This window comes from Chelonoidis abingdonii, chromosome 10 (genome assembly GCF_003597395.2).
Source record: "Chelonoidis abingdonii isolate Lonesome George chromosome 10, CheloAbing_2.0, whole genome shotgun sequence".
NCBI lineage: Eukaryota > Metazoa > Chordata > Testudines > Testudinidae > Chelonoidis > Chelonoidis abingdonii.
The window spans coordinates 44,680,547-44,702,418 of NC_133778.1; the positions used below are offsets into that span (position 1 = coordinate 44,680,547).

The window sequence follows — 21,872 nt, forward strand, 5'->3', positions numbered from 1 at the left end:
TATATATACCTGCCCCTGGAAATTTCCACTACCTGCGTCTGACGAAGTGGGTATTCACCCACGAAAGCTCACGCTCCAAAACGTCTGTTAGTCTATAAGGTGCCACAGGATTCTCTGCTGCTAATGTAGGTTAAATCACTAAACATGGTCGTAAGTATAATAAAATAGATCATTAACAATCAGAAAAGGAGCTGACACCTTGACAGTAATGGTATAGATTAGGACAAAGGAAATACAGCTCATCATATCAAAGCATGACAAAGACTTTCAGAATTGTTCTATACTGGTTCTTATTATTTTTATTAGCATTTTTTATTTCTTAATGTAACAGCTTGTGTCTTTAACGCTGCCTGTCTGAGATAATGCAAATGCTGCACTGGTTCCTGTATCTTCCTTTAAATCATTGTCCAAATGATAGGATATTAAGGATACTAAAGAGTTAGGTCATTGATTTATTCACAGATTAGAAATAAATGAACAGCTGTGTAATATGCAAGCTCTTGCTTATTCCTCCAGATCAAGACTCACCTGGAGGGATTAGTTGTACTCCATTCAAGCCATCTTTAAGAATTTTTTAAGGGAAATTTTAACATGCGGCGATAATATGATGATGATTTATTGATGAGAAATTTTAATCCACACTGAGACTATTTATCTATACATAATGCCTTCCTTAGTTGTACCAGAACTACCAGACCTTTGACTTTTTATATCTTTAAATCTGGTTATACTACTTTAATCTTAATGGAAAGACAATAGCGCCATGCTTTTCTATCTGTTTTTAAATCTTTCAGACAAAACAATGTAATGAATCATAAATTCTTACTTCTATCCTCGATGTACTCCTCCCAATTAAATGTGCTCACTGTTGTATTAACAAATGTTCCATTTTCGCCCATTGTGCTATTAAAGTAGGAAATAACATTTATTTCCAAAGTAGAATTGTCTGGAGGCCACTGCAAGCATTTGTGCCTCAAGTTGCCCATGAACAGCTGCAGCCCTATTAGTGCAAATACACTCAGACAAAACACAGTCAGGATCATTACATCTGAGAGCTTCTTCACAGACTGAATGAGGGCTCCCACGATAGTCTTCAAGCCTGCAAACAGAAAGGGATTTTTATTATGATGTTAAACAGATACTAAACATATAAAATATTATGTGCTCTTTCCTGAAAAGATCAAGATTTCATGCAGAATGACAAGAAAATGATTCTAATGTTTGTGATATAGTAAATTTTATGAAAAGCCTGATCGCTTGTGAGGATGAATGAAAAGCTGTAGGTTTATGTTCATTTGAGATTTGTGTATGGAAATAAAGAATACATAATGCCAAACACATTGGTAATGCCAAAACCAGTGATTTTATTATTCATGCTATATCTCAGCCCTATATAGAAAAAGTTTCTTGTTTTCATTTGCTGATGCTTCTTGCCCAAACCTTTATTATATTGTTTTGTTTCAAAAATTTTACATTGGTAAGACAGCAGAAAAGATTTTATTACATGCTAATATTTTAAGGATACAGTGTTAAATCTTATGTTATAGAACAGGTGATGGTTTGGAGAAGAAAGACATCTTTAAAAAAATCCCCATGCATGCCCATGCTATCCTTTATGGTTTTATTTCTTTATGTTAAATTTTTAAAACTGATTACACGCTTCAATCCCAAGTGATTGTAACAAATGATAAAATTTGCATCAGTATGAAAGCCTTAAGATTAACTTTTTTAAAAATGTATAAAGAAAGCTTGATGTCATAAGATGCAAATCACATAGGCTGTTTACTGCAAATGTCTCATGCAAGAATTTGTTAAACTCAAAGGCTGATTCAGAAAAGAAAATAACACTAATACTAAAAAAGCAAAAAGCAAATTTAAATAAATTTAATTTTGATTCCTGCTTTTTATTTTGTTTATAATGTGTAGCAAGCAACATGGCTTATGCTTAAAATGTGTGATTAAAGCTTCAGTGGAATTAAAGTCAGCCTCAGTGTTTAACCTAGCTCTCACCTGGAATGACTGATATTGTTTTCAATGCTCGGAGAACTCTGAATGTTCTCAACGCTGAGACATTGCCCAGGTCCACAAACTCTGTCACATATCTGTAATAGGGGAGTTCACACACAAACACAATGACAGCACACAGATAACAGCTGGAGATACAAGGGGCCTAACACCTTACACCAATTACTTCTTACCTGGGATTACAGAAATAGTTTTCAAAGCTCTCAATACTCTGAAAGTTCGAAGAGCTGAAACATTGCCTAGGTTTACAAATTCTGTTACATACCTGTAGGATTAAATCACAGTTGTTCAGAATTTAGGCAGATTTTATGCTACTTACTTGGGTCTTTCATCAAGACCTCTTCACCTTTCACTGTATTTTGCCTTGTATTATTAATATGTTTTCCTGACCATCAAATTAAACTTAAATGTCACTGAAGTAAACCACAATGATTTTAATTTTGAACACCTAATATGGTAACTTTGTGGCATGAAGTCAAAGGGATCGCTTCCATTCTGGTAAACAGAAAGAAGATAGGATATGAAATTAGCTTCCCTTGAGAATATAATCCAATATTAGTAGCAATATTAGTGGCTGACACACCATTCTGGCTTCTGCAGTATGTTTAATTTTGAGATATTAAAACACGCAAAACAGGTAAAATCATTTTGAAACAACAGGAAACCTATGCTCCAAACGTTCTGCATTCCAAAATATGACGTAATTTGTAGCCACTAATTTCATACCCTCAAAAACGTTAAAAATTGTTAAAAGACTTACGCAAATGTAATGACAGTGAAATCTAGCCAATTCCATGGATCTCGAAGAAAAGTAAAATCTTCTAAACAGAAGCCCCTTGCAAGAATTTTTACAAGTGATTCAAAAGTATAAATTCCAGTGAATGTGTATCTGAGGAAAATATCCAAGCAAAAATCAGTAGAGACAAATATTAATGACATAACATTTCTATATGAATTACTCTTTATAGTTATTTTATTTGATTTATTTTCTTCTTTTAAATGCCTTAAGGATTGAATAGAGGATTTAACCTACTTTAAACATCTGCAGAATTATTTATCTGAGAAAAAAAGAATCCATATATATATATTATACAACTCTGCATTTGCAAGAGATGCTTAGCATCTCACAGGATCAAGCCTTTGGTTTCTGCCCAAAATTGAGTATTTTGGAAAAGTTGATAAAAGTCCATTTAACTTTTTATGAGTTTATGTAAAAAAACTTTTTCTTCCACTGCAAAGAATTTATTACCACACTTTTTTTTACTCAGGCAATTCAAAAATAGCCAACAGCTCCTAGCTCTCATTTCCTTCCATGAGCAAAGGGCAGCCAAAGAATGAAGATTTAGTTTGGAAGATATTGGAGAGAGAAAGCCTACTTTGTGACATGCTCTCTTCTTGCTCTCAAATATTATAGAAGGCCACCCACGGGGATTCCGCTGAAATACAGATCCCGATTGGGGGAAGGGTTGTCACTGATCATATTCCGCCAGATCTTCCCCACTGCCAAAGCCACAATAAGTATAGGATAAGTTCCATGGGTGCAGTTCATGCACTGTGACTCGCCCTCTACCCCTGAAGGTTCTGTGAGAACCCTTGGTAGCATCAGTACTGCTGGAAGCCTGTAGGAATTAAAGCAGAGCCTGCTTCCACGCTTACCTCTAGTTGCTATATGTTAAAAAATCTTGAAAGAAAACCTGGCTTATTGGAGTTGATGGGAATTTTACCATTGATTTCAGTAGTGCCAGGATTTAACTAATTAGGTGGATATCATTCAAAAAAAGTAAGTAATATAATAGTGTGGTCATTCAGTATTTGAGGACTATGCAAGATTTTCCTTTATCAAAGAGAATAATCAAGCTAATGTTCTTCAAATACTAGAAGCAGCATGGAGAGCTGTAGTTCCCAAACTGTGGTGTACACAGTACCAGTCATGCACAGAGCACCTGCTGGTGATCTGTGGAGAGCTGGTTGTTTACAAAATGCTGGATTGCCTCCTCCTATTTTCCAGCTGTTAAATCATGGATTTATAGTTCTTTTCATTTGAAGTACTCTCCCACTATTACTTTTTCAAATAAGCAAATGCCTTAGTTGTCACCGGGACAAGGTGACCAGACAGCAAGTGTGAAAAATCAGGATAAGGTGTGGGGTGGGAGTAATAGGCACCCAAAAAGACAAGACCTCAAATATCAGGACTGTCCCTATACAGTTGGGACATCTGGTCACCCTACACAGGGATGTTATTTGTTTGCCTGTGAAAGGGAGGTCTGTGCAATTGTGAACTGGAGGCATGGTCGTTCATGTGATAATCTCTCTATTGACATGTTTATCACACAATGAAAAATACAGATAACCCACGATATGCAGAGAAGGGGCTAATTCCTGCCATCATTACATATACATAACTCCACTGAAATAAATGAGAAATACGTGTATAAAAAGATTGATATACAGATCTTGTATGGCCCTACAAGCAGCTTTCCACTCCCACGTAGAGATGGGACAATAGAGAATAGAAGTTATGAACAACTTGATAGAAGGGAGGTCATTTATGGTCTTGAGTTAGAGTCACAAGAGAGAGAGGACACAAGCAACAATGTCACAGACTAGTTGTGGTCAATTCATATTATCATAAATAAGATCACTTACAGAAGCTAATATCAGATTTGTGAATATATTTAAAGAAAATGCATTTAACTTACTCTACATTCTTTGTCCACTCTGGAGGGTTACTCATGGTCATAAATACACAGTTGGTCAAAATAGTGCACATAATAAGCATGCTGAACAATGTAGATTATAGTCAAGGAACATACATCAGAAAAATCTCATCATAACAAGAGTATTACATGAAGATCAACATTTAAGCAAATTTTCATTATCAGGAACTATTAATCCCTTCACTACTCTGTTGATGCTCAGGGAAAAAGCCCTAAATATCTCAGAATTTTCTTAGTTGTTACTTTACAGATAAAAGAGAATAATCAGCCATTGAAATAAAAAAGTCTGACATAAAGAAAACTGAAGTTTTAAAAAGAGATGATAGATGATTTTTTTAATAAAAAGGAGTGACTTGAGAAGGGATGGACTGTAGTGCAATGGGATAATGCAACAGTCTTTCAAGTCTGAAGATATGGACATAAATCTGATTTAGCTCATTAGTGCCAAACAGGTAAATTTATAGTTTCTCCCCAATATTGCTACGCTTCACAAAATCACTACATAATTTGGCACATTTTGCTGTCCCTGTTCGGGGCTAGAATATTACATATGTTGTAAGGCAGGCCTATAAGACCCTGGAAGAGAACACAGAGAAATTTGTCCCATACTTCAGGGGGAAGCATGAATGACAGCTGCTTGTGCTATATTTGGCTTTGATTATAATGTTAAAAGATTTTGGACCAAATTCTGTCCTCACTAATTCTGATCCACAGTAAACACTGAAGCAAATCCAAAATCACTATATTAACTTTGATGGAGTTGCTCTGGATTTACCCCATTCACTATCAAGAGGGATAAAACCCACCACAGCCCAATAAACATTAAAGTACACCAAAATGAAAAACATACAGACATATGATATATAAAATGGCCACATGGTGGCACCAAAACCTACAAAACGTTAAGAACATTTGTATTTTAGAGACTTTGAGAACTGCTTTGGCCTGTGGGTGGCTATGACTAAAAACATAGGCACAGATGGTACTCCTGCTCAGGAATACCAGCATAAGGGAAAGCAAACACTATGATGTTCCCCTCATGGAGTTTCCTCTGCAACCTTTTGATAAGCAGTGAGGGAGTGAGGTTTCCAACAATACGCTTCCTTCTCCCAAGACAGAAGCTTAGGGTCTAGCTTCTAAATTACCCCTTCTTCTCTACTACAGCCCTGTCACAGGATAGCTGGTCCCTGTGAATAGCAGGCCCAGCTCCCCGTGTGAGAGCAGGTGGGCCATTGGGCTATACCTGGGGCAACAAAATATTGTCAAAGGACAAGAAGAAGGGGAGAGATGGGTGGGATAGGGTAGGTTAGGCTAGGCTGTGTCTAGGGCTAGAAGCAGAACCAACTCTTGTGGTGGGGTCCTGGGAGCAAGAGGCCAGGTGTTCAGGAAGCCTTGGAGCTGCTGTCACAGAAGAGTAACAGAGCTGACTGAATAAGGAAGCTGGCCAGGACTGGGAAGCTGCAGGAAGCAGGGTTACTAAAGACCCCGGAGAGGGAATGCTGTGAAACCCTAGGACAAAGGTTAAGCTCAGGGAGTGGTTTTGTTTGTTTGTTTGTTTGGTTTTGTATAGATAATAAACCCACTTAAAGGAGACTGGATGTGACAGTGAATACTTGCAAGCTAGAGAGAAGCACTGCCAAGTCACAAACCTCAATCCCTCTCCCCCCACCAACGAATTGCCAGACTCACAGAGAGCCTTCTGCTGATTTGGAGAAAGATGAGCAATGCTATTCCAGAGGCAACTGACTCCACCACACTTTCTGCATGAGATATCTACTCTGTGCATGGATACTAATGGCACAATCAGTTCCTCTCTTATCTAATAATCATAAAATAATGATGGCTATTAACCCAGTCATGCAAAACCACTTTGTGTTAGAGCTCTGAGTTAAAACATTAAACTTAATATAAGAATTGAAGTTTATTTTTTTAAACGATTAACTTTTTAAATTCATTTAGCTAAAATTCCACTTACCAAGCAGCCACAAAATAATCTCAGCTATGTTGCTATCAGGTAACTATTTCATGACTAGAACATACTGTGGTTAACGAAAGGATGACTGACAGTGTTACAACTCCAGGCATAATTCTGATGTCATAGTTCCCATCTTTCCACCCACTTTCCTTAGAATCAAATTGTAAATGTAGAAATGATATGCATAATAATGCCCTTGTCTGTGGTTTGCTTAGCAATAGAAAATTCTAAAAATATAAATATCCAAGGGAACAGTGTGCACAATATATAGTTTTAAAGAAAACTTTGAAAGAGTTATTAGAAACAAGCACATAGCACATGAATGCAGCAAATAATTAGGATAAGGAGGACATGTAGCATATAGGTAACTAGTCTATAGTTTCACTTTCCTATAAATAATATGTATCATTGGCCCCTGTTCTGTGTGATGTCTCAGTATGCAATCCACCTGGTAAGTGGTAAGATCACATCCACCAGGGAAATCTGTTTAAAACATGGAGACTGAAGGGTGTGTAAAGAGGTCAGTAAGTACCTTTATTTTAATTCCCCCAAAATTAAAGATTTTACAAGGCTTTGCAATATAAATAATAAAATAAAGAACAGAATAGAATAGCAACTACAAAATCACAATCTGTAGAGTACTTTCTCATTGCAACATTTTATATCTCAGCCCTCTGAACCATCATGCCAAGGCAGCACATAGCATCCCTTTCAAATTATTCTGCTAGTTTGCAATATTTGAAAGATCCTTTCTTCTCAGAATACTGTTGGCTGTGATACCACAGAAATTCAAACGTGAAAGGAGCAGAAGACAAGGGGCAACAACTCTGAGGAGTTTTTCAACTAATCTAAAATCATGTATTCTAAGAATTTTATACATTAATATATTGCACAGGGCTTACAAATGATTCTTATAGAAATGCTTCCTAAAAGCTGCATGCTCCTACCGTATTGCTGCTCCTGAGAAGTGTCTCACCATCAGAGCAGAATGGAGCAATAACAGGGGCATGTCTTTCCCACACTGTAAGACATATGCCCACCCAATTTTTTCATGCGGTGTGATCCCAACTACGCCCACCAAGATTAGCTCCATGATCTAGGAGAATTCCATAGCGGGTGGAAGGGTGTGATATTACCAGCACAGTATTAAGTTATCTTGCAGCCTGGAATGGGAGTACAAAAACTAGACACGGAGGGATCTTACAGTACTTTAAAATAATTGACATAGTACCTCTTGTTTTTGAACACATTAAACTTATTGAAGTTACTGGGTTTGTTATGCCAATTGCATTTCAGCTTTAATAAACGACTGTCCTTTTAAAATCATGTCACCATCTCCAAATATACAGAACACAACTCTGAGAAAAAATGCAAGTAGTGCTATGCACATGCTTCGGGGCTCTGATGACATAGAGGACTCAAGTTTAACTCTATAAGGTTCAATTTTGCAAACACATTGAACACTTTGCTTACTACCTTGAGTAGAGCCATTGATATCAAGGCACTCACTACTTAAGGTAGTGTTTGCAGGATCAGATCCATAGTTACTACTAGATTCATATGATTTATGTTTATCATCAAAGTGAGACAGAGTCATATATTGCGGTACTATCATTTAGTTTTGAGGTTCTCTATGCACTAGTCAGAATGAGAGAAGAGAGAGAGAAAGAAAGCAGCAGAAAGAGGATGGAAAGAGCATTGTGGATCTTACCTCTTCTGGGATGGCCTACCCACTAATGATTTAAATACCAAAATAAAACCAGCATTTTGTTCATTAATATTTTGAACCAACCACTTCAAAAAGGATATGAATGTACCAAAATTTTAATAGCTATTTTTCTAAGAGGATTGAAGGGAGTTAACATGTACACGGCAGAGGTGGCACTGAATCGGAAGATTGCCTTCCCTCTATTCAATACTATAAAAGTCTGAAAAAGAAAACAAAATGAAAAATTGTATTTAGAAAATATTACAATGTGGATTCTCATACTCTGCATCACTTGTGCTTCATCATTATTTACAATTAGCTGAATTCTGCTCTCATTTACACCTCTGCAGGCTCAACAACTTCATGTGTAGGTCACCTAACATGCAGGACAGCCTCCAACTGAATTTCTACAAGTAGAATTGTATGAAAACATTTCAACAGCATTATTTAGAAAACACACATTTTCTATGTCTTATTTGACAGAGGACAAAGTGAGCTCTAAGTGTACACACCATTCGTGTATTGGACCGGCTTCCACAGGCAGCGATTTAAAGGGGACATGGGCTCCTGGCAGCAGGGCTTGGGGCTCTGGCAAAGATTTAAAGGGCCTGGGGCTCCGCTGTGGTACTCGTGGCTGGGAGCCCCTGGCCCTTTAAAACACTGCTGGAGCCTCCCCGCTGCTACCCTAGGCAGCAGGGGCTCGGATGACAATTTAAAGGGCCCTTTAAATCTCCACCAGAGCCCTGAGCCCCGGGGTAGTGGCGGCATCTGGGAACCCCCAGGGCTCTGTCGGCAATGTAAAGGGCCCGGGACTCTGCTACGGTAGCAGCAGCTGGGAGCCGTGGAGCCTTTAAATCACCAGCAGGGCTCCAGCAGCAGGGCTTGGGCAGCAATGTACAGGGCAAGAAGCGGTAGCGGTGGCCAAGCCACTGGCCCTTTAAATTGTCACCTAAGCCCCACAGCCCGAGCCCCAGGTAGCAGCAGCAGTCAGGAGCCCCCACTGTATGGACATGATATGGCATGTTCAGATTTTCTTCTCACACACAAAGTTAAATTTTTTTCACTAAAAAAGCAGAACTAAAATTTGTTATTCTTGTTTATATTTATCATGAGGCTTTTTTGGCCATGAATACATCTACTTTTCATATTTAATGATTTAAAAGCTTATCTGTGCTACCTAATTAACACACAGAATTCAGTAAAGATTTGTATTTCAATTCCTACCCACAGCTTCAGTAATAGGTTATATCTTTTGATTGTGTTAAAATGGCATTTATAACTGGAACAGCTTTGAATGAAAATCTTTTCTTAAAACCAGAGAAGCCAGGAAGGCTCAACCTTTTATTCAATGTACCTTATACACCTAAGTCTCTGAAACATGTATATTCCACATACATGTGGAGCCAACTTAAGACCATCACTGGACATATCAAAAGGGACATAAGCTAGTAGTATTGCCAGTGGCCCCACTGCATCAGCTAGGAGAGGGGGGCAGCACTTAAGGAGGGCATGCTATGCTTTATGTACAGGTATGGTAAGTTCTGCTGCTGTATCCGTGGAGGCTAGTACTGCCCTCCACCAGAATGAATGCTACAACTTTTTAACCACACACTGATTCTCACTCCCTGCCCTCTGCTGACTTCCAGAACCACATTTTAGTCCTTAACGAGGCTTTACTTTGGTCCTCAGTATACTTGGAATTTCATTTGCTTTTCACCAAACTTTTGCCCCCTTCTCTCCTTGTTTCCCTTGGAACTTCATCCCTTTACTTCAGAAAATTCTGGCTGAAATCCTGAGCTCCTCACATGTTTTCTACTGCCTAGACAAATTCTTACTGAAGCCATCATTTGTGTGATGCAGGCTCATTGACACACATTTATGAAATGAAAATGGAGCCTGATCTAAATGTACAAAACTTAAGGAAAATCAGTGAAAATTTATGAGAAATTCTGATCATAATGCATAAACTTGTAAAGCGTGTAAACCACCATACTTCCAAAAAATAACATGATCTGCAACATCACTATCACACAGCCAATTTTGAAACTGTTTTAGCGATTAGAAGAAAGAGGCTATCCCATTTTCAGTATTAATAGCAATAAATACTTTTCTGATGTCTAAGGCATGATTGTCTTGATGCTAAGTTTCAGATCTCCACCAGTGAGTCCTACATCATTATTACTGGAGAACTGAGGGGGAAAAAACCCTAACAGCTGGACCCAAATCCTGCTTGCCTTACTCTCAGACTTCAACAGGACTAGTTACTTGAGTAAGGCAAGCAGAATATGATCCTAAATCAAACAACTTAATTTTCAAATATAACTCTCAGTTTAGCCACAGCATGAAGTGTTTGTCAGTATGTGAACTTTCAGAACACAACATTGAGCAAATAAAGACATATATTTCTTCATAAGGCTTCTATCTGTCTTAAGCTCATCTCATTATGATATTGCTGTGGTTTCAGAACTGAAAATGATTGATGGGGATTCATAGATTTCCTTGGTTTGCTCAGCTAATGCATCATTCTTAATAGTAGTTGGTTTTTTGTTTTTGTTTTTAGAGAGTACTAGTTAATTCTCAAGGGGAATATATTTCCACATACAGCAAAAAATCCTGAAGACAGAAAATTCCATGAATTTCAGCAAGCAGAGTTTCCTCTGGCTTATCCTGGGATGGGGCAGGTTTTCTGTTTTTGGAGTAGGTACAGTGCAAAGCCCAAAACTTGAAGATCTGGGACATCAGAGGAAACCAGGGCGATCTGCACAAAGGCCTAGTATTTCTGTACTTCTCTGCCTGGCTCCAATGGGACATACTACAGGATTATGCCAAAATTTTACCTTTCCATATTTCCATTAAAAATGGCATATTTCAATAAAATATTTTTAAATAGTATAATAAGAGGGTTTTTTTATGTTATGGGTACTCCAGCAAGGAGCCCTACCTCTTCCCATATTTCCCTACCTCTTTGACTGCAAGCTCTCCTTTGAACCCTTTATTTCAGTAACCTGATTCTGGATAAGGAATATGCTTCAAAGACTAACAGTCCTTCACCCAAATGATCTAGGAAGAAGATACAAGGTCTTTCAGATTACAGGGTGAAGAGAAATGAATTAGGAGCACACTGATATACTATCTCTGCCTAACTCCTCACCTCTGACAAACCAAGTAATGAAAGAATAGATCAGGAATAAAACCTACGGTTTTCCACAAAATAGTGAAGAAAATGAGCAAGAGGGCCATTCAAGGCAACTTTTCAGTGGGTTTCATAATGAAAACACTGACATCCTTAAATGACGATTTCACGTACAGTTACAATTAGAGTGAAATGCCAAGTATATTGTAATAAAGCTAACAGTGTATCACAACACCCAAATCAGAGGCCTGACCCTGCAAACACATTTTACTGCATGCAGTGCCAATGAAGTCAACCACTGGAGCACTACATCTAGGTTGGGCCCAAAGTAGTGGAAAAAAGGGAGTCCTGCAGAGGGTCTATAGTATTTTAATACTCTTAATCTCTAACAGGAACATGTTAACTGCAATCTTTAGAAACACTCACTTTTTTATTGATATAATATGGGTCCAGATCCTCCAAGGGCTCGGACACCATTCCTGGAGGTATGTCGCCGTAAATAAATGGCAGTGTCTTTCCTGCCTCCAGGTCACTATTTGGTTTTGGTCCATTTTCATCATCATCATCTTTACGTTCTTTTTTAGACTTCTTAGCTTTTTCTTCAGCAATACGTTGTTCGATAGCTGCAAGTGACTCTCTCGTGAAATAGTGGAAGCTGTCGGGTCCTGGTGGTACCAGCACTGATTGTGCCATCTTTTCATCCTGCACCTCTTAATTACCGTTTAGCCTCACACATAAAAAAGTGCTAAAAATACAAAAACACAGCAAAATATTAGACCACCACCACACAAGCAATCTAAATGGACACATCTTCATATCACTGTCTGTAGGGCAATTTATTAAATAGGGTACTTATATGAGAACAGTGTGTTGTGAAATTGATCCATTCATTCATTTTTCTTTCAAGATAGGGCATTTAACTTTTCATTTGGTCTCTTTAGATGTCTGGAAAAGTAGCAACCCTTTAAAAAATTAGTTTAAAATTAATGTATTGCTTATGAAAAGTGATGAATTGGCAGTTATGCGGAGTGTATACATTAATTTTTAAAATAAGTAGAAAAATTGTTTCTTTTCTCTCCCCCGCCCAGAAAATGTTATGACCATGCTAATGAATGAGATAGTTACTGGGTAGTATAAAAGGATTTTCCCCACACTCATTGAAATAAATTAATTGAAATTAATAAGTTAAAAAAGTGTTTATTATGTGGTGTCAGGTTGGAACATCCAGCACAATTGCCCTTTTAACACTATTACCATGAAAGGTCTTATGTCAGACCAATCCCCCCTCTGTGAGGAGGTGTGGACATGGCTTCCTCAGGATCCCATCATTGACACTGAAAGCATCAGCCAGGGGAATGCTTGATAGAGTGTGAGGTGCTCCCTCTTTTCAGGGACAAGCATGTTGGCTTCACAGATTAGGCAGCAAGGAACCATGTTTAGGTACCTGAACATAAATCCTCTCCCTGGTAACATATCATGTGCTGAAAGAATTTCTGTGTTAAATCCAAATTGGTCTTTGCTACTAAACATTCTTAGACCTTTTATTATCCGTTGCTATCTTTAAATTGTGTATATTTTGCATAATCTTCAGAACTGAGAGCAGAACCATCTTCTTTTAAAGCCACCTTATACTTCTGTCAGAAATGACAAATGGAAAGTATTTCCAATGCAGAGATACTATGATCCGAAATCATGAATGTGATCTGTGCATTTGATAATTTTCCCAAGATTTTTTTTTATCTGAATGGGCAAATTATATTATCCATATAATAAAACAGCAAATGTAATACAAGATTAACAGCTTCAGTGCCAGATGATATACCAAAAAAGCAATTTTCAACTTAAAATGATGCAATAACCTGAATTTTCCTGCACGCTCTGTTTTTTTATTTCCCTACTAAGTACACATAGGCTTGTCCGACTCCACCACAGCTGCAGCAACTTCATGTTTTCAGAGCTATCTGAATAGAAGCTAACACCATGTCTAATTCTCCATTCTTCCCTCTTCACCATGCACATAACTATCTCCTTCAACACACACAGACATGCTGCAACATATGCAGGTACATCTGTGAAATGCGCTCTCCTATTGCAGTCAGATTCACCTGGTGCATCCTATTATGGATGTTTTGTAGAAAATTGCTGTTGGAACATATGTACTGTTTGGTGGCAGCAGAAGGGTTAATTATGAAAATGAACGTGGTCCTACTGCAAAATCCTTAGAGATTTTATTGTTAATAACAGAAAAAGACAGAATCCTCTCTAAACACCATAGGTGACAATTACAAAAATGCATTACCAGTATAGAATCTTGCACCTGTGTGGATTTGGAACGACATCATGAAGAATGCAGCTAAAATTCCATCATGCTTTTTTTTTTAATTTTCCTTCAACAGACCACACCTAACTTCCTGCTAAAGGATCCTGGTTATTGAAGTAAAAACTGGCATTTCCTGCACAAGATACTACTAGCTGCTGTAATTGTAACAACCATTAGATGGCATTCATATACGATCAGAAGACATTTCTGTAAGAAACCAACTGCAGAATTCAACTAGAAACTTTGGATACTCAAATACTTGCTTAACCTGAGGCTTTTGCATTGATACTCTAGCTCTTACAGAATCTCTCCAATTTTCACGACTCTCTGAACTCATGCAACATCTGTTGATGCTGAGGTCACAGATATTAACAGTGTGACAATTACACTGACCAAAAGAGAGGAGGAAGAGAGAAATGGGTGTTGCCCAGGCTGACTGCAACTAAGGCAGTTCTTGAGACCTATGGTAGTCTAGATTAATTTAAAGTATGGGATACATTATTTTTCCAATATAAATGAATTAGATTTATTTGGTGTTCTTTCAATACAAGCAGCAGAGAAATGCAGTCCTTGGATGCAAGTTGCGGTAGAGGGTGGCAGGTTTGGGAGCTCAGTGCTGCACTGAATCTGTGCTCAGGAATGCAGCCAGGATTTACAGTGCACAAAACAAGATACAGAAGCAGGAACCTCAGAAACCTGACCCTGAGGCAGCCCACTGAGTCTCTTTGGGCCCCACTCCAAATGCTACCTTATTTCCTTCTCCTTTTCTCTCTCCTGCTTTCTCTGGATTTTCTATTCTTAACTGTTTTTATTTTTATTTATTTTTTTCATTTGCTCACTTGGCTAGCTACCCTTTCCTCAGGGCCGCCCAGAGGATTCAGGGGGCCTGGGGCAAAGCGGGGGAGCTGCGGCACTTGTACTCACCTGGCAGCGGTCTGCGTCTTCGGCAGCACTGAAGGGCCCCCCACCACCGAAACACCACCGAAGACCCGGACTACTGCCGGGCCAGGACTCGTGGGGCCCCTGCAGGGCCCGGGGCCTGGGGCAAATTGCCCCCCCATCAGGGCGGCCCTGCCTTTCCTTATCTCTCCACCACTATGTTCTATCACTCACTTTTTACACCCATACTTACCCTTATCCATCCTCTCTCAATCACTCATTCATTCGTTCTTTCACTCCATATCCATTTCATTATCCAGCAGCTACTGCCTTTCTCTTGGGTCGTGAAGAGGAGCCCAAAGAACAGCGGGCCACTGCAATTTGAAGCTGGAATGGAGAAAGGAGGAGTAAGGAAACTATGAGGCGCAGGAAAAGCCCACTCCTGTGGCCTTGACAGGACGGATTCAGGAGGGCGGGAAGCATGAGGTCACGCTGCAGCTTTAGGGGAGGAGGATTATGAGATAAAGCCCCAGATTCAGAAGAGATGCCACTCTGGGGGACAGGGTACAGAGGCTCCAGCAAGAGCCATTTCCTCAGATAGTAGGGAGGAAAGCAGAGAAAGGTATCCAGAGTTTCAGGAGGAGGAGTGGAAGAAAAATAGCTGTGTGATTTTTCATTGTGGTCCAGAGCCCAAAATGAGTCACTGCAGTAACTCATGCACTGGGTGCAATCTCATCATCAGAGTATTAGTGACAAAATAAAATCTCAGAGGGGTCAAGGCTGTGTCATTGTTCAGCACAGCAGTGCCTAGAACAAAAGAAGCTGTCTAGCTAGGCAAGGCTTGATGTGCAGGAGTGGTAGAGGCATACCACCCCAAGCTTAAGACAAATGCTTTAGGTGTCCCCCAGCAGCAGCCCTGTGTACGCTAGGTCTCAACAAATAACAATGTAGCTGTCTTGATTATTTCACTTTGCTTTAGACTAACAATTTCCCACCAATACTCCTTTAGTTTTTCTTTAAATACATAAATTTAAACCATGCAAATATACAATTCAAATAGTAACTATCCATAAATACAGTTAATATGCTCAATTCAAAGACATCACACATTAAATACTTTAAGTCATGAGATTTCTACTACAGCATCTAATGTCATGTGGATTATATACACATAATACATAGATATGTATATGTATACATAAAAGCTCAGATAAACCAAATACCTCAAAAGCTTGCCTAATCCACACAGTTTGGGTAAGAAGTCTGATTCCATCATTACTGTAATGTAAGATAAGCACCACAAAACTAAGCAGGAATGCTATTCTCCCTCTGCAAGGCCATGCTGTATCCCGAAGAACAAAACAACACACATGTACAGAAAGGAGTGATATATATACAATGAAGACATAAGAAAAAAGGACCAAGGGAGACACAGAAGAAGAAAATAGTGAGAGCAAGTAAAAGGACGCAGAAATAAAAAAAAAGATGAAAAAATACATTTGCAAGACAAGAAAGAGGATAACCTAAAGCCTTGATCCTGCAGATGACAAGAAAATCAGTGGGGAATACTCACAGCAGTAAATACTGGTCTCTGATGATTGGATAATAGACTTTAAAAACTGTGGACATTATATTACTAGTTAATTTGAAAAAGTTGCATTAAAAAGTTGAGATGTGTGATTTTTATTATACTAATGTACAGATCTGAGATTCTATGGCACCTCAACTCAATCTGTAACATCTGCACGCATATGCTAAAAAAGGGGCAGTGGAGAGAGAGAGAGAGAAAGGGAAGAAGCAGTGGCAAAGTGTGAAGTGAAAGGGCACTGTGGAGTGGACATGAGGGCAGCAAGTACAAGCCAATGTATGCTGCACTACAGAGAACTATATACCAATAGGGAATAGAGTACATTAGTACAACCTGGATGTGACAAAGATAGGGATGACCACTGGAAGAGCTGTATCTGAAAATAACACTGCTCTACAGCCAAAATGCTTCTGAAATAAATGTAGTCAAACGTTACTAATTCTGGGTCACTGAGAACGAAAATGATGCTTAAAATTGTTGATTGGCTCTAGTTTTCAAGATATGCTATTGGGTCAGTATATACGACTCTTGACTTGGGAACGGCGGAGGATAAGCGACTTATAAAGGGAAGGGATCTCAATTTAAACCAGAAATGACTAAAATACATCTTTGATTGGATCTATGAATAAATCTATGACTGGGTTTGGACAGTACTTGCTTTTTAGGCAAAACAATGAATGATTATGCATCTGACTGGTATTGCTCATACATGATAATGAATTGCATCATTTTATTCCTAGAATCATGGATATGCAATCAAAACGAAGCTTCATATCCTCGACCTGAACAAATTGCTTCTGTATTCAGTTTATAATACATTGCAGTGTGGTACTCTCTATTTGTCAGTGTTTTTTGAATTTCAAAAGAGACAATTTTCTGTTTAGCAGTGGCCGAGATGCCTCGTGGCTTGATTGAACGTGCAGATAACTTCTGCTTGTTGTGGGTGAAGTGACTTTTGCATACAAAGTGCAGTATACACTGTGGTGTAAGAAAGCTATATCTTTATTTTGGCTGCGAAACTGAGATCAGACAAGAGGTGGGCCCCCATATATGCTGCCACTGTGAACAATGCTTCGCCAGTGTTGACACAGGAAAAGGAAAATCTTGCTTTTGCAGTGCTGATTTGGAGAGCAACCAGATCATGCAGCAATTGTTACTTCTGCATGGTGCTACCAGTGGGAAAGTGTGTCCAGAAGAGAAAAGTGACTGCTGCCTTATCCAGACTTCCATTTCAGCTATACCCAGTACACACGGAAAAGGGCTGCCGGTTCCTGATGCACAAATCCTTCCGACTTGATCGACGAGAAGAGAATGAGGATGAAACTTTGTCTGAACCATCAATGTCAGCTCACATTTCTCCCATCCTCCTCCTCTGACCACACCTCATAATACAGAGGTGAACTGAATGACCTGTCCAGGGATTTCGAACTCCAAGAGCTAAGCAGACTGTTTGGAGCTCCAGATTACAACAGTGGAATTCTGGCGGTGTGTTAGGTTTCCATGTTCTGTGACTGTCAAAGGCTTGTCCATTCTTCTTCATGAGGTGATCTTTGTAGGCCTGCAACACATGATGGTGTCGCATGGCACCTCAACATCGTTACGATCCAGATGATGGAGACTGTTTCATTGATTTATGAGACGAGTCTTAAAGCTGTTTGGCTACACATGCATGATTTTGCCACATTCCAGTTGTCATGCAGTCCTATGAGGAAACTATGACAAATGAACAACTTTGAGGTGCATAACATGACAACATCGAGTGGCAGCTTTGGGCAATTTGAAGGTTTGTGCTCATTGCTTGGTCTGCAGATGGACACAAAGTTCTGTGTTTTCCTATGCGAATGGATAGTCTGCAAGAGATTCCACTCCACATCAAGAAGATTGGCCACTCGACAGTCATTGAGCCTGGAGGAAAGGTGTCAGCATCCACTACTGTGAATCAAGGAAGATTTTTTACCACCCTCTTAATCAGCGGGTCTGAGAGAACTTTGGTCAAGGCATTGACAAAACATACAGCTCTTCAGTACCTCCATAAAATTTCCCAAGGTTTACGTAAGCTAAGATAAAAAGAGTATCTTTGTTGGTCCTCCAGATTCGTGAACTCTTCGAGATTGATGCAGTTTATCATGCAGCTGCATGGGAAAAAGACACGCATGGAAAGCTTCCAGTTAGTGGCAATAAATTTTCTCGACACAACGCAGAACATAACAGGTGTTGGTGGAAACCTCCTCAAGGCATACAAACAAGCCTTGGTCTGTACACATGTCACTAAGGATACCATTTTATGCACCTTCATCTAGATTTTTTTCCACCGAACTGCGGATGCAGGATGATGCACACAGCGAGCGATTTCACCAGGCATTGCACCAAATGGAGAACGGTATCAGGGACAAATGCAGCCCATCAATGCTTGCAGATATTGCTGAGCAATGACAAAGGATGCTCCATTTATGAAATACAAGTGACAAGCCAAGAAGCCGCCGAGTGACACTGAATTCAGGACTAGAACGATGTACATAGTATTATTTTGCCTTTTGTTCATAATAATTATTTATATAGTTACCTTTTGCGGATTTAAAGTGTTACATAAACAGGACAGGTGAAATATTATCATGTAAAGCAACCATAAACACATGAAAAGAGCTAGGTTTACAATTTATGATTAAAATTCTACTATCTATACAATATACATAGACATAAAATGTAAAAACTTAAATATCTTAGAAACATTAGCCAATCAGTTGTTTTAATTGTCGTATTTGAATTCAGCACATCAAAATACATAATAAATACCACATTTTATCTCTGAAGCAGACGACTTCTCAAAAATTGTAGACCAGTGTAATGGACTGACTCTCCAGAGAAGCTGGAGATGGTAATTGCCACTTAAAAAAAATCTTGATTGAGTTTATAATTAACAATACCTAAGATAGATAAGATCAGCAACAAACAAATGTAGACCTCAATCAAATAAAAAAATACAATATAACCTACATGTACACATTTTTAAGTTTACATAAAACCACACAAAATGTTAATGGAGAATGAAAAGTAGCTATGACAAGATACTAGCCAATCCTGATCACTGTCTCAACATAGGTCTCCAGGTCAAAGGAGCAGCCAGTGATGAACTCCATGAACATCTGTCTCACGAGTGATATCTACCCATATTCCCTAAAAAGTGGGCATTTCACATGCAAACATCTGAAAATGTCCTTAGAATGCTTCGTCTTGACCACAAACATCACTTCTGTTTTGTCTTTTACTCATTCAGAGAAAAAATCATCTCTGTGCTGAGGGCCCACACAAGAGGCAGAATTTAAGAGGAACATAAGTGATGCTCAGAGCCTTGTGTAGGAGCTCTGCACTGGGGTGAATTTAACCCTCTGACAAGGTATATCTGAGAGAATCATGTCATTCTTTTTCTGACATTCTAGGAGCATTCTGCAGTCCAGCTAAATTAATCGTGGTTAAAAACCCCCCAAGAAAAACAAATTACCAGCTTTTCCCTCAGGGACAGCTAAAAAATAACTATGTCCATTAAATGTAAAAGTGGAGAATTTAAATGCTCAATTCAGCAAATTCAAAAACCAACGCTCCACTGAGCACAGCAGCCATGTTGCACATAAATTGTAATTCTTACCACCTACTGTGCTGTACTATTTCTCATGCACAATTTTTTCTATATTATTAGATACAAATATGAAGCATGGTCAAGGATCCTAGAGTATGTGCTATTCTGTGCATGTTATACAGAGTCAATTAAAGTAATTTATATGTAAAGTATAAAATAAACATATGTTTAAAATGGAATTTCTTCTGTCTTTATTTTTTTTAAGACAAAATATTTTACTCTTCTGGACTTTGAAACGTAGATGGCTTCAGATAATTGGCAAATGTATTCATTAATCTAACTTTTTGGGTAGAATGGTACAGCCATTTCCCTTATGTTAGGAGGTCCACATGAGAGTTCCTCTCTTTTTCAAACCTTAAAAACCATGTAGCTAACAAGGAACACCATACTGGGGCTATCTCTGACAACTTTACAAAATACGCAGTAGATCTACCTCCACAGTCTCAGCCAACAGTTCCTGTGTTTCCACTAGCTTTGACCTGTGCACTTTATAAACAGCCAGATTGTAACTCCTCTTACTCACATATTTGATTGATGGCTCAACACAGCCAGGGCATTACAATCTGGCCCAATGTGCACAGCTGCCCTTCATAGCCCCTTTATACCTTCAGTACACTTTTGATTAAACAGCTAAGTTAACCCCACACACGCATATGCAGTACAGCCTTCATTAGCCAGGAATTTTTAAAGCTCAGAAACATTTTCTGAGCAAAATATACTGTACATATATAATGTGATATTTTGAAAGGGTCAAAACTGGTCAAATCAAAACCACATATCATCAGAACATGCTAAGAAACTTCGCCCCAATGAAGAGTATTTCCATGAGATCCCAGCAGTGGACTGTGTGAGAGAATGCATAACACTTGGCAGCCCTGCCTAAGGGAGAGAGGTTGGAAGCTGGGAAACTATCATCTTTTGAAGAACGCCAGGGATCAGGTCAGCCCATGGCATGAGTTACAACAGCCTCAGGATTGCTGTTACATTATGTGCAATGGTCCCTAAGAGGACCAGGATCACCACTGAGCCTCTATGTGTCCTTTATGCCAGGGAGGTGTCCTCCAGCAGGAGCAGGTGGCATATGGCCAACTCTAGACTAGGTGGAGGATTTCACTATGTAAGGAAAATACCAAATTACCCTGTTAGGAAAGTTTAATGGCCTCAGTTGCAAGAGTTATTTCAAGGGCTATGTATGCCAGGTTCCAGTTACTACAGCATCAAGAAAATAGCCTGATTTACTGAAATTAAACAAGGCTAGATGCTTGTTATGAATTCTTGCATCAGATAAGTGTATTTCACTATTGTGGTTACAGAAACAAGTATCTGAAACAATGTGGTAAAAAGAAGAAAAGAACCAGAAAAAAGAAAGGTAAAATCTGTATGAGACTGAACACTGAACTATTTGAGGAAAGGCAGACCAAGCTGAATAAATTGATAAAAATTTATTATTATAACTGGGGTATTATAATGAGTACTGCCTCATCGCTGGTTATCCTTTATCTTGTATATCTGGCAACCTCACTTTTACTATTTACATATGAAACCGTCTTTTTCTGTCAACAATTCTATTTATCTTTAGTTCAAAGTCAGAAAACAAACAAGCCTGTGGTGGGGCAGCTGCTGTGGAAGGGTTAAGGCAGCCTTGGAGAGGCTGCGCAGAACTCCACCACTCAAAAAAGGGCTCACTGGAGGAGCCAATCAGGAGAAGGCTTATTAGAGCAGCCCATATTTAAAGGATTGAGTTCTGAGCAGGGTAGTGGAGCAATAGGGGCGCTCTTGGCTGACCATGGCCAGACTGAGGCCCTGAAGCAAGTGCAGGGAAGGTGCTAGGGCTGCCTAGAAGTGGCCCAGGGCAAGTAGGCAGTGTAAATAAGAGGAGGGGCAGTAAGTGGC

At 39.0% G+C, this 21,872-nt stretch overlaps 1 protein-coding gene across 1 annotated transcript in view; it reads right to left on the reverse strand.

The window, feature by feature from the left end:
* The window catches only part of SCN2A (sodium voltage-gated channel alpha subunit 2), a 131,238-nt gene that overhangs the window by 86,995 nt on the left and 22,371 nt on the right, over positions 1-21,872 (reverse strand). Inside the window, exons 2-7 of the mRNA XM_075070143.1 lie at positions 11,985-12,303; positions 8,527-8,645; positions 4,725-4,814; positions 2,786-2,914; positions 2,199-2,290; positions 827-1,099 (exon numbers count right to left, since the gene is read on the reverse strand). Of these exons, the coding sequence (XP_074926244.1) occupies positions 827-1,099; positions 2,199-2,290; positions 2,786-2,914; positions 4,725-4,814; positions 8,527-8,645; positions 11,985-12,251 (970 nt within the window). The 5' untranslated portion in view covers positions 12,252-12,303. The remainder of the gene's footprint in view (positions 1-826; positions 1,100-2,198; positions 2,291-2,785; positions 2,915-4,724; positions 4,815-8,526; positions 8,646-11,984; positions 12,304-21,872) is intronic.